Source organism: Dacryopinax primogenitus, assembly GCF_000292625.1.
Source record: "Dacryopinax primogenitus strain DJM-731 SS1 chromosome Unknown DACRYscaffold_10, whole genome shotgun sequence".
NCBI classification, from domain to species: Eukaryota; Fungi; Basidiomycota; class Dacrymycetes; order Dacrymycetales; family Dacrymycetaceae; genus Dacryopinax; species Dacryopinax primogenitus.
In genome coordinates, this window is record NW_024467207.1 from 1 (window position 1) to 15,455 (window position 15,455).

The window sequence follows — 15,455 nt, forward strand, 5'->3', positions numbered from 1 at the left end:
GTCATAAAGGCTTAGTCATGTCTCTTGACCAACCAATGAGCTGGTGCCCTGACAGGGACCAACCCAATGAAAGCAATTAAACTCCAGAGCCTAAGAAATAATCAAACACTACTCACTTGTGAATTCACAGCTTTCAATAAATCACAGCACATACCCCCTGAGGTCTCTTGGGGTTTCTATAGCCTTGATACATACCTTGTGATCATATCTGATCAAGAAACTGACCCTAGGGAAGCCCAGAGCCCCATAAATAATCAAACACTGGATAGTAAGTCACATGTGTAATTCACAGCTTTCAATAAATTACAGTACATACCCTGGACCTTTAGGGTTAGGGTCTCTCAGGGCTTGATGCTGGCAGTAGGGTTTAGTAACATAATGAGGTTAAAGGGAGAGTTAGATAAAGGGTTTGAGGGCAGAACCCTGGGCTAATGCGCGAGGTGAGCCATTCCTCCCATCCTGGCGCTCCTTCCACTCCAAATTTGCTGTGCAGGGCAAGACAGCACACATGCTGGGAAAGGAAAACGTTTACGCCCTTACAGGTGCTGAACAAATACAAGGAAGAAACACCTGCTGGAATGGTGAGGGCGAAAGGTTCGAATGTATTATTTCGCGAGGGCAAGTATCATGCGTCCGGTAATCCTATTAGGCTGCATTTGTAACCGAACACAGCTGCCGGCTGATTGCTGATTAGCTTGACAGTCAGGCGATAATCATTGTGCCTTAGTACGGGGTTCCACTAGAATAGCATCGCTGGCAACTGATGTGACATGGCATGTGGAGAGTGGGACACGTAAATCGGTACGCAGGGTGGATGAATGCGGGGAAAGGGTGATGTTTGTTGCATGACATGAAGGGCTGAACATCCGGGCCGAGCGGGGGAGTACATGCGGTCGGCAACGGCGGGTGGATGGTCGAAATAGGACAACGAGGGACAGCGCGAGAGTCAACCCGCCTATAAACACCTCCAGGTCATTGAACCCACTTACCCCTTTCGGCCGGTCCGTGTTCCACGTCAAAGCACATCGGCTGAGTCTCTCTAGTCCAGACGACGACGGCGACTGCCAGGTCGATGCCCGCATACTAATACCGTGATCGCGAGGACTGCTTTCGAGTACAAGCCCACCATCGACGGTCATGAGTGCCCTACTATGCCTCAGGGCGACTCAGGGCACGCGACCCTTCCATTCCAAGCAGGGTACGTATGCGCATATACTTCGATTGGAGCCTCATTAATGCCTCATTCCATCAGCGGCAGCTCTTCTGCTCCGTGCATTCCACCGATCCCCAATTGCGAGAGCAGAGGAGACTGCCACCCCCGCCGGCACCCCATACAGCAAGCTCACTGTCGGAGTCGCCCTTGAGACATTTCCCGATGAGCGTCGCGTCGCTCTCACACCTCAGAATGCCGCCGCCTTGCTCAAGAAGGGCTTCTCTCGCGTGCTCGTCGAAACAGGCGCTGGGCGTGAGGCTCAGTTCCTCGATGACCAGTACAAGGCTGCCGGCGCTACCATCGTGAACAAGGACGACCTATATGCTGGAACCGACATCCTTCTCAAAGTTCGGCCTCCGTTGTTTGGACAGACCTCGACAGAAGTAGACAAGATGAAGAAGGACAGCACTCTCGTCAGCTTCCTCTACCCTGGTCAGAACAAGCAACTCATCGAGGCGCTGGGGAAGAAGGAGATTAACGCTTTGGCAATGGAGTGTATACCTCGTGTGTCGCGGGCTCAGGTGTTTGATGCTCTGAGGTGAGCAATTTACTTGAAATGCCTTGAGCCGGCACTCATTCAAGAAGCTCTATGGCCAATATCGCTGGTTACAAGGCCGTCTTGGAGGCTGCTAACCACTTTGGTCGTTTCCTGACAGGACAAACGACTGCTGCTGGGAAGATCCCTCCCTGCAAGGTCCTTGTCATCGGTGCTGGAGTCGCTGGTCTCTCTGCTATTGCCACTGCTCGTCGTATGGGAGCTATCGTCCGTGGTTTTGATACCCGTCCGGTCGCTCGCGAACAGGTCGAATCTCTGGGCGCCGAGTTTCTTGAAGTCACAGGCATTCAAGAGGACGGCTCCGGTGCCGGGGGATATGCCAAAGTCATGAGCAAGGAGTTCATTGAGAAAGAGATGGAATTGTTCATGGACCAATGCCGGAACAACGTCGACATAATCATCACTACTGTACGATTGCCCTGCGCTTCGTGTACCAACACGCTGACCATCATCCTAGGCGTTGATCCCCGGCAAGCCAGCTCCCAAGCTGATTACGAAGGAGATGGTCGCAGCCATGAAGCAAGGCTCTGTCATCGTCGATCTAGTTGCTGAGGCCGGTGGGAACTGCGAGCTGACTCAAGCCGGTAAAGTCGTTCAGAACAATGGCGTCACCATCATCGGTATGCTCCTGTTTTCACCGACGGCGTGCATGAGTTTGATTCCCTCTAGGATACACCGATCTTCCGTCTCGTCTGCCCACACAATCATCCACGCTCTACTCCAATAACATCACGAAGTTCTTGCTTTCGATCAGCAGTACACCTGGCTACTTCAATATTGACCATAGTGATGACGTTGTTCGTGGCGCCTTGATCCTCGAGAAAGGCAAGCTCATGTGGCCGCCTCCCCCATCTGCCGTCGCTGCTCCCCCACCTCTTCCACCCAAGATTGAGGCAAAGGAGGAAGTCACCGCTATTACACCCTGGCAGAAGGCATCTCGCGAGGTCGCGCTCACGACTGCGGGTGTGGGTGGAGTATTGGCACTCGGCAAGGCAACCGGCTCGGCTTTTATGGACAACTTCTTCACTTTTGGTCTCGCTTCTCTCATCGGCTACCGCGTAGTATGGGGTGTCGCTCCAGCATTACACTCTCCCCTCATGAGTGTCACGAACGCTATCTCTGGCATGGTTGCAGTAGGAGGTCTCTTCGTCATGGGAGGCGGTTATTTCCCGGGCACGATCCCACAAGCGCTTGGTGCGCTCTCAGTGGCCCTCGCATTCGTGAACATATTTGGTGGCTTCGTTGTTACGCAGCGCATGCTGGATATGTTCAAGCGACCCACTGATCCTCCAGAATACCCGTGGTTGAACTTCGTCCCAGCGGCAGTATTTACTGGGGGCTTTATCACTTCGGCCGCGACCGGCATGTCTGGTCTCGTTCAAGCTGGTTACTTGGCAAGCAGTGTACTATGTATTGGTGCGTATGGTGCTCTCGGAGGTACGGCGCACTGATGTTTTTCAGGTGCGCTCTCGGGGTTATCATCCCAGACTACGGCACGTCAAGGCAACGCTTTCGGCATTCTCGGCGTAGGAAGTGGTGTGTTGGCATCCCTCGGTGCTGTTGGCTTTGCGACTCCGGTTCTGGCACAGTTTGGTGCCGTGGCTGGTATAGGCGCTGTGGTTGGCACTTGGATCGGTCGCCGAATTACCGGCACTGATCTTCCACAGACGGTTGCGGCGTTGCACTCCGTTGTCGGTCTTGCTGCCGTTTTGACATCAATTGGCAGCGTCCTTGGGAATCTCACCCATGTTTCCACTTTGCACATGGTCACCGCCTACCTCGGTGTTCTGATCGGTGGGATTACATTCACTGGCTCCATTGTGGCATTCCTCAAGTTGGCAGGGAAGATGAGTTCCAAGCCGCTCGTATTTCCCGGCCGCCATCTGGTCAATGGCGGAATGTTAGCTGCCAACCTTGGTCTGATGGTTCCATTCCTCTCAGCAGGACCCGCTGCTCCCCTAATTGCCGCTGGTTGTCTGCTTGGAAATACGGTCCTCAGCTTTATAAAAGGGTATGTTCCAAGGCTATTATCTGGCACGGAGCAATCTGACAGTCGTATCAGCTGGACTCTGACTGCGGCTGTTGGAGGGGCAGACATGCCCGTCTGTATTACCGTCTTGAATTCGTACTCCGGTTTTGCCCTCGTCGCCGAAGGTCTCATGTTGGAAAATCCTCTCCTCACAACTGTCGGTAGTTTGATTGGAGTGAGTGGTGCAATTCTGTCGTACATCATGGTAATGCACCCAATGCCTCTCTCGTCTCTATCTTACCGGTCTGTAGTGCCGAGCAATGAATCGATCAATAACCAATGTATTATTCGGCGGTATTCCACCTATGCCAGCTCACGCGGATGGACCTAAAATCACGGGAACCGTAACCGCTACTACGGTAGAAGAGGTCGCAGAAGTCTTGAAGAATGCTGAAAGCGTAATCATCACGCCTGGCTATGGAATGGCTGTTGCTAAAGCTCAGTTCACGATTGCCGAAATCACGAAGGATCTCGCTGCCATGGGTGTGAAAGTGCGGTTCGGTGTACATCCTGTCGCTGGACGCATGCCTGGCCAGCGTGAGTGTTGTTGATTTCATCATGCCTTCATCTGACTTAGTGTCCGTAGTGAACGTGCTGCTGGCTGAGGCATCCGTTCCGTATGATGGTATGTGTCACCTGCTTTAGAGCAGTTGCAGTGCTTACCGTCTGTAGTGGTCCTGGAGATGGATGACATCAACGAGGACTTTGCCGACACTGATGTTGTCTTAGTTATTGGCGCAAACGACACTGTGAATCCTATCGCGCTCGAGCCTGGCTCCTCAATCGCGGGTATGCCAGTGCTCCATGTTTGGAAAGCCAAGCACGTTATAGTCATGAAACGAAGCATGTCAAGTGGCTACGGTATGTGCTCAGAACGATTCCTATCTGTATGCTCATATCATGTCCAGCGGACGTCCCCAACCCGTTGTTCTATATGCCCAACACGCGCATGTTGTTCGGTGACGCGAAGACCACAACCGATGCTATTAAGAAAGCGATAGAGGAGAAATCCTAGATATTGCTAGACAGTTACTAGACATCTTTCCTTCGCACTTCTGGGAGGTATGTTCCATTTGTATCTTAGTCATTCTTGTTGATTACCTAGTGGATCTTGGCAATTCAATCGAGTCATAGATGACATTCGCCGGACTGTGTTGTACGGGCCAATCGGGACCCGAAAAGGAGTAACATAGCCAGTCTGTAATCATACAACAGGAGCGCAACCAAAACGACGGACACGAAGTGTCAAGCAATCAACTTGGGTGTGGCGGGCTCATCAGTGCCCTTCTTGATAATCTCAACCCACTTCCGTGGGAACCAACCCGTTCTCCCATCCCTCGTCCTGCCTCTCCACCACTCTCCTTCCACGCCAGTTACAGGATCCAACTTGCTCAGCACGGCGACGATCTCGTTCTTCTTCAGAGGTAACTCAACAGGATCGGTGGTATCGAAGGGGTACAGTGAACGAGCAAAAGTGAGGCTGGATGGGTCGAGGATCTCTTGCCCGTTTGCAAGGGCATTTTGCGGGTCCGCGATTGGCGGAAGAGGCTGCCTCTTGGACAGCAGGTTAATGAGCTTGTGCATCATGTAAGGCAATCCGAATGCAGCAAGGAGGAAGATGATGAGGGGTTTGCGACTGGGTCTGGGAAGTGGTCGACCATCCGGTCCTTTCGCTCCTTGAAGGAATGCGTGAAAATCGCGGGAAAGGGAGGTCGCGGTGCGTTCGCCTCTCCACCAGCCTCTCAACCAAGCCAGCAAGCTGAATACGCCCAATACCTCTCCTAGATACTTGCGAAGAGTTGCAAATTGATCTGCCACGCCGATCATCGCGAAGAAGCTGGAATGAGTTGCCATATACGTAGACTCAAGCATCTGAGCGAAGGAGCCAAAGGTTTGGACGAGGGAGGAGAGGAGTTGGAAGGTTTGGGAGGTTGATGCCTCCATCCGTTGAGTCAATGACGGGTTGTTTGGATCGTATCCTGGCTGCCCTGGCATAAGAGGGTTGTAGGGGCTGCTGTATCCCCCGTATCCCCCTCCATAACCACCGTATCCTCCATAGGAGCCAAAGCGCGAGTAAGGTGACCCAAATGATGAGTAAGGTGAAGAATAGGGTGCGCCGAATGTGTTACCATACGCGGAGTAAGGTTGTGAATAGCTGGATACAAAAGGCTGAGCGAGTGCTGATGATCCTGCGACTGTGGGTAATGGATTGGTGATGGATGACGGGCGCGTAGGGAGTGATGGTGCCGAGTCGACTGAAGGGCGTGTCTCAGCTGGCATGGAAGGGGCGGTGGCGGTTACGGTCGGTGCTGCTGCTGCTGCTGATACTTGCGTTTGACGTTCCCAGGGCTTAGGAGGAGCGGCCATGATGATGATGGTGGTGGTGGTGGAAGAGGAGGAGGAGGAGGAGGGAGAGGAAGAGAAGAAGAAAGAGAGATGCTTGGGGCGTCGATGTCGGTTATGAGGCGCATTTCACATGTCAAATCCCTCAGAGTAGGGGGTCACATGACCTTGCTCCCACTCTTCAATTCACAGAGCCTATCTCTCCCTTACACCTTAAGCTTATCATAAATTATTAATAGAAGTGGACATTACAATATTCACGTTCAAGTTTTGCAACTGGATACACGGAACACCTTCCTTGACAACCAAAGTTCCGGGTAAGGAAACCTCCACGTCATTCATGCTTCTCCGAAGTATTTTCTGTAACTTTTCCGGTTCACCTGAGTTACAATGTGTCTGGTGTCTTCTGTGTGGAGCATCACTTGTAGCTATTACAGAAGTAGTCTACCTGTACTATATGGTTGACATGGTGAAAAGGCAGAACTTCTCGGTATGATAATGTGGCTATGCTGTTAATGGAGGAACAAGGGATGTTTAGGGCGGAATGGCCGAACCCTGTTATACAAACCCTCAATTCCTTCTGGTCGTTTCCGTCGTGCGCCCTCGTGCCCTCCTCTCTTGTAATCCTCTTGCCTCTCTCCTCTCATCTTCTTTTCTCTCACCTCTAATCACCTCTTATTATCGCTGTATCCATGGCTCGTCCACGCTGCTATTTTGATATTACTATCGCCGGTCAACCCGCAGGCAGGATCATCTTCGAGCTCTACGCAGACAAGGTCCCTCGCACTGCGGAGAACTTTCGCGCTCTCTGTACAGGCGAGAAGGGCATCGGTCAGGCAGGAAAGCCCCTCCATTATGCTGGGTGCTCTTTCCATCGTGTCATCAAGGGGTGAGCACCACATCCTCGGGTACTGGTAGTGCTTTACTGATTATCCCGCACCTCCAGCTTCATGATCCAGGGGGGTATGTTGCTTTCCTTATTTCCCACGAGTCTTCCGAAACTTACCAAGCCCTTCAAGGTGACTTTACTGCTGGGAATGGTTCGTCAAGAAATGCTCGCCTCATCGGACTCATACTGACCCGTCACCACCAGGGACTGGCGGCGAGTCTATCTACGGCGAGCGCTTCGAAGATGAGGCTTTCCCCGTGAAGCATGAGAAGCCCTTCCTCCTCTCCATGGCCAATGCTGGCCAGAATACCAACGGATCCCAGTTCTTCATCACTTGTGCACCTACGCCTCACCTCGACGGGTATGTCCACTGACGTTGTCGCACGACCACCCTTACAATTTCATATTCAGCAAACATGTCGTTTTCGGAGAGGTCATCAAGGGAAAGAGCGTCGTCCGTAAGATCGAGAATACCCCTACTGGACTAGGCGACGTCCCTACCGGTGCCGTCGTCATCGCCGCCTGCGGAGAACTCTCTCCAGGCAGCGACGAAGCTCCCGTTGTTACCGTCACTGGTCCCGCCGCTGCGGACCACTACGAAGATTACCCGGACGATGAGGCGGATGCGGCTGTACAAGACCCAAAGGTTACTATGGAAATCGCGACTGAGTTGAAGAATATCGCAGGGTTGCTCTTTAAGGCTCAGAAGTTCGATGAGGCGCTAGACAAGTATCAGAGTACGCTGGCATCGTATATGCGCCTATATGCACGAGCTGACAGACGTGCAGAGGCGCTGCGGTACCTTGATGTACATCCTGTTCTCCCAGAAGATGTCAGTCCGGAGATCAAGAGCGCCTGGCCAACCGTCCTCGTTCCTATCCTCCTCAATATCGCCCTCGCTGGTGTACGCGTTGCCACACCTTTGTCTCGCCAACTCACGATCAGTAGCGCAACCCGCGCACTCAACGTTCCTAACCTGACACTTGCTGATCAAGGGAAGGCTCTGTACCGTCGTGCGCTGGCGCACGTTGCTACTGGAGATGATGAGCTGGCGGAGCAGGATCTGAAGGAGGCAGCATCCAGGGTACCAGGAGACGCTGCGATCAAGGTCGAGAAAGAGAAGCTGGAGCAGCGACGCAAGCAGAAGCGTGAGAAAGAGAAGAAGGCGTACAAGTCTCTCTTCTCGATGTAGATGTAACGACCACTTTTAGTCTACGAGTCACGTCTTACAACTGTATCGAAGAATGTCATTAGGGGGCTCCTCCACGCCTCCGCATGTTCCCCTGCCTCGCTTGACATGTGACGATCAGATACAGAACTGCGCACAGCTTCGTCAATCATACGAATCTGTTGAGATTCGCTGGCTGTCACGCCAAATTGGCTGCGCAGATCTTCTTGAGTAAGTGTAATCCCTGTTCGTTGTTGGTATGTCTCGTTTGACTCGGATGCGAGGAATGAATCGTCCGGTGGTGATTCTTCCTGCGACAGGAATGCATTTGGGTATACGACTCGGAGCTGATCAACCGGGGAGTTGCTTCTGTCATGGTTGGGGCTATGTTGTGATTCCGACTTGCTGCCTGTTAGGCCGTATTGACTGTCCAGGTCTGGGGGAGTATAAGAAATGTCATGTGCTGGGAGGTATCCCTCGTGGGAATCAGAAGCCAAGAACGAGCCATCTGGCGGAGAGTTTTCTTGCGGTAAGTAAGCGTTCGGGTAGACGATCCGCACTGTGTTTGGGTATACGATGCGCAGTTGGTTTGCCGGGGTAAAGCTCCTCGTGTGATCGAAGCCGTGTGGGGATTCGGCACTGCCGTACGTAGCTTTTTCCTTGTCCTTCTTTTGGTTGCCGATATCTGGGGAGTCGGCGCAGAGCGTAGGGGAGCTCGCAGCCGAGGACATGGCCGGGTGCTGCAAGATAGGCGGGGGCAGGGAGGATGGGGCGCGAACAGGCTTTCCGATGCCCTTTTGGCGGACGGATAACTCCTGTCGCCGTTTTCGTCGCCATCTGCAACAGCAGACGAATAGGAGGCAGAGGAGGCCTAACAAGAAGACACCGCATAGACTGGCAATCAACGCGATGGTGCCTGCCTTCGACAGACCACCGGCTGCGATTGCCGAGGAAGGGGCCTCTGTCGGTGCAGGGCTCGAGGAGGTAGTGGGAGCGGCCGAGGTAGAGGAATGGAGTTGGAGAATGACGGTAGATGTGGATGTCAAGTTGGTTGACATGTCCCACGCGAGGAGTTCAACACTGACGCTGTCATAAGACGTATTCGATGCTGATCCGAATAGTCCTGTTCTAGCATCATTTAGCCGGAGCCACTGTCCAGCTTCCTGCGGATTGTAGAATGCTTCAACCCATAGCTGTGGAGATTGTGGTGTGCGCATATATTGGGCGAAGGTGTAGTTGAGGGGACCGGAGGTGTAGTTGAATTGAGGGAGGTCGAGAGATGTGAACTGATAAGGATGGACATCAACAAAGAGCGTGGTAGGGGCTGAGTCAGAGCCCGGATAGGTCAGGTTCAGGGGTATTTGGATGGGGTCGGAGGTGCCGTTCAAGTAGGAGTCGGGTGTAACCCCAGAGAGAAAGCGTGTTGAACTGTCGTCGATGTCAGTCATGCCCACCATGAAGTTGTTTAAACGAAACGCACCTATCGTAGCTCAACCACGGTGCGGTTGTCAAATCCCACTCTGCTCCAACTTGGCTAGGATCGACAGTCTCTCCGTTGAACTTGACACCTTCAGGCCAAAAGTAGTACTTGACATGGTCACGAACGGTCGTGTTGAAGTCACCAAGTCTTGAGTCCATCTATCCGACGAAAGAAGAAGCGCAATAGATGCAGCTTCGAGAACCTATTAGAGTAGAGAGAGTAATGTAAGAGTAAGAACGAAAGGAACGTGAGGGGATTATGTGAAGGAGTCGAGGAGGACGGACATTACTTACATTGCGGAGTGCGAGGAGGAGCGACGTGGGGTCCAAACACGAGCATTCCTCCGTTGACTGACCGCTGGATGGCCGTCATAGTCTAGTTTGTGTATGTGTGCTCACCAGTGTTATGTGCGATATATCAACATTGATAAGAAGAATGAACAGATGTTTGTCAATAAGACGCATTCCAAGTGTGCGACATACCCACAGTACATACCGGAGCCTTTTAGACTTCAAAGCTTAACCCAGTCCCTCATCCCAGTCGGACCTACCCTTACTTACGTTGTTCCGTCCCATGTGTATCCACCAAGGGGTATCACATACGTCGCATACTGCGAAGTGTCACTATTCAAGGTAGAAATGCCTGGAGCGCACGAGGATAACACGGCATCTTCATAGTGCACACACATGCGCCACATAATCTGAACAAAGCGTCCTACCCAAGAATCGGAACAGGGGAAGAAACTTGGAAGAAGTGTCTTCGGCGAGGAAAGTTAGGAAACAAGCTAAGAATACACACAAGCTAAACAGCAATCGAAAGGACTGTCAGGCCTCGTCAACGGGCTCCTGACTCATGAGCTGGAAATCAGCACTCTCATCACTGTGCCTTTCTTGACTGATCGAGACGTCAGCTCCTTTGGAATGTGGCTCGTTCTCAGCCGTTTCGGACACGCTGTTGTGCTGGGTGATCGATGAGTTGCGTGGACTGGGTTCTTCCAACGGAAGCGCGAACTCCTTCCTTATGGCGATCGCCTCTTCTACATAGCGAAGAGACAGTTCTGCATCTTCCGGACGACGACGCACCTGAAAGTGGATGTCGTGAATCTTGGCAAGGAGCTCCAGGATAAACACCATCAATCCCGGGGGATACCCTTCGCTTTCACGGAACATCTGAGCGGCATCGCTTAACGCAGCCTGCGAGGCTGTGAAATCTGTATTCTCCTTGCCATGTGAATAGCGCAATGCAAGCGTTCGACCAATGTTGGCAAGCGAAAGAAGCTTGTCATTCGTACGGTGCGGTGCATCCCCAAAGGCTTGCTTTGCAATTTCGAACGCATCTTCGATGTCTTTCGGAAGCCCGAGTGCTTGATAGCGATCGCACAGACAATCGACGAGGGTATGCCTAACAGAAAAGTGTGTGAAAGCGATAGTTGTCAGTGCACGGCGATGCAAGTTGATAGCGTTATCGAGATCTTCTGGAGCGTTGTGGACTTTGTAGCGCGAGTAGTAGGCCAGACCGAGAGCGATAAGGCTGGTAGACACCTCGTGAGAAGCCGGCGCATGACGTTCTTTCATTAGCTCGACGGCTTCCGCGCTTCGCTCGATTGCTTCTTCAAAGTACGAGGCGTCGTCACCAGAATCCGCGCGTTCGCGGCACAATGTTGCTAACCAAGTGAGGTGTCTTGCACGCAGACGATGTGGAGTCTCTGCAGCTCGCCGTGCATAGTCCTGTGCATTAATCAAGTCTGTTTTGTCTTGCCGCGAGTTCATGTCCCAGCGTGAGTAGGAAGCGCAAGACAGTCCATGTGCGGCAAGCACAAATACGGCATCCGTATCCTTTGCTTCGTGCAGGACGGATGAGCACAGACGGATCGCTTCGGAATTGGCTTTGCGGGCGGGAATTGTGTTGAGACACCAGGCCAGTGCAATAAGAAGGTCCATCTCAATGGCGGTTGCATCCTCTACCGTCATCATCTCCATGCCATCCAGGGCTCTCCCAAAACAATTATGAGCCTGGGAAATATGTTCGCGAACACCGGTGTGATGATGTAGCGCGGCGAATAGGTGTCCAAGCGCATACAGTGCTTTAGTATGGATCGTGCTACCCGGTGTGACGGAAGCGAGCACATTTTCAAGCATCTGGCGAGCGTCCTTGATGTCTTTTGGCACGCCATCCCGCTCGAAACGTAGACGCAGGCAAGACGCCATTGGCACGGTCCACTTTGCCGCTTGGTCGGGGTCTGCAAGTAAGTTGGGAAGGACAAGGGATAATGCACGGTCGCAATCGAGGATCGAGGCATCGAGAATGGCATTGTCGCCCAAGTGCTCATATTCACGGATCTGCTTTTCGACGCGCTCTAGGCCAAAGTGCTCGTAGCTGTCCACTCTGAAGACTTTGGGCCGAGCGAGTTTCACGACGAAACGAGAGAGCCTGCAAATGGGTTAGTGCTTAAACGGCAAACAGACCAATCGCCTACTCACATTCTAGTGGCCATGGCGGGGCGAGTTGCCCGGAACAGCTCCAGAGGATTGGGATTATGTACCGCTGCGTACCGTACAGAAGACGATAGCGTTCCGCCGATATTGCTAGCCCAGCGGATGACAGTACACAAATCGGCCCAGATAATGGGATTCTAGTTGATACGCTCGGCCAGCAAGAGGAGCAGAATGCGATAGAACCCTCTCAATAGAACTTTGTGACATTACCGTCCGAACAATCTCATTGAGTTGACGATCCAGCAGAAGGACAGGATGGACCCGCACCGCGGATAGGTACATGACTGGTTGCGGTCAAACGTGATTAGCTCCTCATCAGTGTCGAAGATATGCAGATATCCTGGTCGTTCGACGATGGCAATGAACGTGCATGTACGATGGGCCATTCTGAAGTGGGCACGTCATTGCTGAGGGCCAGGCTGGCGGTAAAATCGTCATCCGAACCATGCCAGCAGCATATGGGATTGTATGCAATCGAGAATATTCGGACAGGAAGGTCTGTGAGCTGGCATGCGGTCGACGTAGGAAACGGTGGGCTGGAAGGACGAGGCAGATTCGATGTTTCGATGCAACGTGGCATTACCCCGCATTTGTGCGCCGCATGGACGTGTCCGCCCAGATTGGAATTGACCTACGTGTCGCGTGACGCAGTTGTAGCTAACCCTGCCACAAGGTTAGTCAATACTCGGAACATTCCCCCCTCCCCATCAAATGAACCACTTGACTTGAATTGCTATTCCTATGGGTACATCAATCTTTATATTTATACTGTTGGCCGGTAAGTAATGCTAAAATGAGCGGTCTGGGTCGGCTCGGATGATGCAATCAACATAGGGGTTAACGATCTGATCGACCGGCGCCAAATCGAGTTGGAGTGCAATCAGAAGTCGCCGGTCCTGGTAGTGTGCGCCTCGCTGGGGGTGCTGACGGGGCTGAACTCGTTGCGAGAACGGGGAGGAGAGCCGGAGACGGCAACCGAGGTCTGAGCAATGGCATTGAGGTCGACTGTCCCTCCACTGAGCATAAATACATGAGTAAGAAGTAAAACGTACGAGGACCGCCGTTCTTGATACCAGTCCTGATGTTGATAGCCTCGGTTTTAACCCTCTCCTCTTCCTCTGTGAATTCGCCTGGCTGAACAGTCTTGGGGCTCAGAGGCTCCTGACGAGAGGCATCCTGTCCGAGATCCTCCTCGAATCTCTCGTCCTCGTCAGCTTCGAGTTCGAGTCGCGCCTCATCCTTGAGGGAGCCCCATGAGTGAGGACCGCCACCTTGTTTCTTCATGGATTTGTCAAGACCGTTCCTAGCTTCAGATCTGTTCATGATGTCAGAGGAGTGCATATATGCGTTGAAAGAGGTTAACTTGCCTGTCCTTTATGAGAGCATGAGGATCTGTAGAGCTAAGGGTAGTCGTGTGAGCTCAAACGCGTCACCTGGTGAGTGATGATGGACTTACCGCTGAGTACGGGTCATGTTAGGGAGTATGTAGGATGAGGGGATGGTCCGTTAGAGGGCCTTAGATGGATGTTAAATGGATGGAGTTATGCTGGGGTGATGGAAAGTGAGAGGGAGAGAGTGCCGAGGGAGGAGTGGGTCTTATATATGCACACACGATTGGGGGATGGTTGCGCGATGTGGTGATTGGCCGGTCGGGCCATAGACCAATTGGCTGGGCAGGTGACGAAAGGGGGAGAATGGTCTAGTGGGTCTACCCGCACCTGACATCATACTCACGCGACTCCATTTTCCCCTTCACCCGGACCCATCTCCTCTTCCCCTAGTTCACTTAATTATCTTTTTCTAGTAACTTCTCCTCGTGGTCACTTCTCAACCATCTCTCTCTCAACTGGTCTCCTTCTCAACAATTATGTGATATCCTCGTTTGCGGTTCGCCTCGCACCGGGCGGGTCGGATTGGGGCTGAGCCGCTCGGCGGGTCTCTCTGTCACGCGACACGTTACATCCCTGGCGGTTTTCTTCCCTTACTTTGACGACTCCAACACTATTCACTGATTGACTATTGCTTGTAAAGGCGTCGTCATACTCGAAGACCCCATCATGAGTCTGAAGAACGTGCTTGTCACGTCTGGTCGTGACAGGCATCATCAGCAATATTCTGCCCAAAATATGTGTTCACGAGCGAGACCTGCCTTCCGCTCCTCACAGCGGAAAGTGCCGCGGCCGTTGCGCAGCCTCGATTTCAGGCAGTGCCATTTCCACCTTTACTACTCTCCGCTCTAAGACCAGCCTCATTCCACCGCACCCAAATCCCTACCAACAGGGCCTTTGATACTTGATTCTTTGACAAGGCCTGGAGCGGATCCGACAGCTTCGTTTGAAACGGGCTTTTCGTTATACATCCCTGGTCTGGCTGTTGCCCGATAAGGGCGGTTCGCACACCAAGGAAGTTGTAATCTGTATCATTGATGATTGTATGTATGACTACAAGGGGCATTCTGGACCCCATTTAATGCTCGTTACAGATGAGAAAATACAGTGCATAGTTGCTTTAGGGACCCGTGAAATGATGAAACTGCGAGAAATGAAACCCAATCTCTACACCCATCGGCCGCTGATAACCAGATCACATCGCCGAAACGCTGGTGTGAAAGGATTGATTTTATTGGGGGTATCGATTGCGTGGATGAGACTGCGATCGAGGATGCGAAGACAAGACTTGATGCGTGATGTGATTGATGTTGTAGAAGGCGCGGACGACGCGCGTTGCGAATGGTGATCATGAGAGAAAGGCAAGTGCAAAGCTGAGATAGTGTCGTTGTTGATATGCGTAGTATGATTGCGTGCTTGAATGCGAATGCGGAGGGGGCGACGGGATGATAGGAACGGAAAAGCGCCGCGAAGGCTGCTCGACGTCGCTCGATGCACGAGGCAGTCATGCCCTCATCGTGCCCCATGCCTGGGAAGGACGGCGGCCGCCCTTGGTCGGTGGTGGGGATTGCTTGCCCGAGGGCTGGGAGGAAGCACCGCGCATGGCGCCTGAGATGTCCAGGAGGACACTAGAGTGGCGCCTGCCCTTGCTGATGTGGAAGGCGTTGGCAGTGGGGGAAGCGGGGACGGAGAATGCAGCGTAGGAAGACATTGCTGTTGTTGATAGTAATTGGGTTAAGCGGGATGTTGCGCGAGGGTGTTGTGCAAGAAGGTTGGAGCGGATAACAGTTGCTCGAAGTGAGGTGTTGGGCACAAGAGTTGCTGAGGTGCGAAGGCTGGAGGTGTTGCTGAGGGGAAGAGTAGGTTATTGTGCGTCATTATATAGACAAATTTC

At 52.6% G+C, this 15,455-nt stretch overlaps 5 protein-coding genes across 5 annotated transcripts; 2 read left to right on the forward strand and 3 right to left on the reverse strand.

The window, feature by feature from the left end:
- The first annotated feature begins 1,075 nt into the window (after positions 1-1,075).
- Positions 1,076-4,914, forward strand: DACRYDRAFT_67068 (PNTB-domain-containing protein). The gene is made up of 11 exons (XM_040775835.1): positions 1,076-1,198; positions 1,253-1,751; positions 1,799-2,177; positions 2,227-2,389; positions 2,439-3,185; positions 3,231-3,780; positions 3,832-4,003; positions 4,050-4,335; positions 4,385-4,423; positions 4,471-4,659; positions 4,707-4,914. The coding sequence occupies exons 1-11, from the start codon at positions 1,138-1,140 to the stop codon at positions 4,811-4,813; spliced, it is 3,192 nt and encodes a 1,063-aa protein (XP_040628122.1). The 5' UTR covers positions 1,076-1,137; the 3' UTR covers positions 4,814-4,914.
- A 97-nt stretch (positions 4,915-5,011) lies between these two features.
- Positions 5,012-6,165, reverse strand: DACRYDRAFT_67073 (uncharacterized protein; the record flags this gene model as incomplete). Its single annotated transcript, XM_040775836.1, has 1 exon — positions 5,012-6,165. One exon carries the CDS (start codon positions 6,163-6,165, stop codon positions 5,044-5,046), a length of 1,122 nt encoding a protein of 373 aa, XP_040628123.1. The 3' UTR covers positions 5,012-5,043.
- A 586-nt stretch (positions 6,166-6,751) lies between these two features.
- On the forward strand, positions 6,752-8,498 carry DACRYDRAFT_22447 (peptidyl-prolyl cis-trans isomerase D). The gene is made up of 6 exons (XM_040772806.1): positions 6,752-7,030; positions 7,088-7,104; positions 7,161-7,181; positions 7,235-7,391; positions 7,442-7,767; positions 7,819-8,498. Exons 1-6 carry the CDS (start codon positions 6,834-6,836, stop codon positions 8,220-8,222), a joined length of 1,122 nt encoding a protein of 373 aa, XP_040628124.1. The 5' UTR covers positions 6,752-6,833; the 3' UTR covers positions 8,223-8,498.
- Positions 8,499-8,595: 97 nt separating this feature from the next.
- Positions 8,596-12,172, reverse strand: DACRYDRAFT_100256 (uncharacterized protein; the record flags this gene model as incomplete). The annotated part of the gene is made up of 7 exons (XM_040767438.1): positions 8,596-9,626; positions 9,679-9,880; positions 9,972-10,035; positions 10,239-10,288; positions 10,365-10,462; positions 10,529-12,108; positions 12,159-12,172. The coding sequence occupies 6 exons, from the start codon at positions 12,170-12,172 to the stop codon at positions 9,707-9,709; spliced, it is 1,980 nt and encodes a 659-aa protein (XP_040628125.1). The 3' UTR covers positions 8,596-9,626; positions 9,679-9,706.
- Positions 12,173-12,887: 715 nt separating this feature from the next.
- Positions 12,888-13,727, reverse strand: DACRYDRAFT_22448 (uncharacterized protein). Its single transcript, XM_040772807.1, has 4 exons — positions 13,630-13,727; positions 13,541-13,573; positions 13,226-13,488; positions 12,888-13,178 (listed from the first exon to the last, which is right to left on the reverse strand). The coding sequence occupies exons 1-4, from the start codon at positions 13,644-13,646 to the stop codon at positions 13,054-13,056; spliced, it is 438 nt and encodes a 145-aa protein (XP_040628126.1). The 5' UTR covers positions 13,647-13,727; the 3' UTR covers positions 12,888-13,053.
- Between the last annotated feature and the right edge of the window lie 1,728 nt (positions 13,728-15,455).

What these genes read in the sequence shown, in the direction of transcription:
- DACRYDRAFT_67068 (XM_040775835.1), top strand. Translation starts at nt 1,138, where the DNA reads ATGAGTGCCCTACTATGCCTCAGGGCGACTCAGGGCACGCGACCCTTC. An exon ending in TGGACGCATGCCTGGCCAGC is followed by an intron (nt 4,336 to 4,384) that starts GTGAGTGTTGTT and finishes TAGTGTCCGTAG; the next exon opens with TGAACGTGCTGCTGGCTGAG. An exon ending in GGCATCCGTTCCGTATGATG is followed by an intron (nt 4,424 to 4,470) that starts GTATGTGTCACC and finishes TACCGTCTGTAG; the next exon opens with TGGTCCTGGAGATGGATGAC.
- DACRYDRAFT_22447 (XM_040772806.1), top strand. Translation starts at nt 6,834, where the DNA reads ATGGCTCGTCCACGCTGCTATTTTGATATTACTATCGCCGGTCAACCC. An exon ending in TGACTTTACTGCTGGGAATG is followed by an intron (nt 7,182 to 7,234) that starts GTTCGTCAAGAA and finishes CGTCACCACCAG; the next exon opens with GGACTGGCGGCGAGTCTATC. An exon ending in GGCGCTAGACAAGTATCAGA is followed by an intron (nt 7,768 to 7,818) that starts GTACGCTGGCAT and finishes ACAGACGTGCAG; the next exon opens with AGGCGCTGCGGTACCTTGAT.
- DACRYDRAFT_22448 (XM_040772807.1), bottom strand. An exon ending in CATGCTCTCATAAAGGACAG is followed by an intron (nt 13,489 to 13,540) that starts GCAAGTTAACCT and finishes CATCATGAACAG; the next exon opens with ATCTGAAGCTAGGAACGGTC. An exon ending in TATCAAGAACGGCGGTCCTC is followed by an intron (nt 13,179 to 13,225) that starts GTACGTTTTACT and finishes GTGGAGGGACAG; the next exon opens with TCGACCTCAATGCCATTGCT.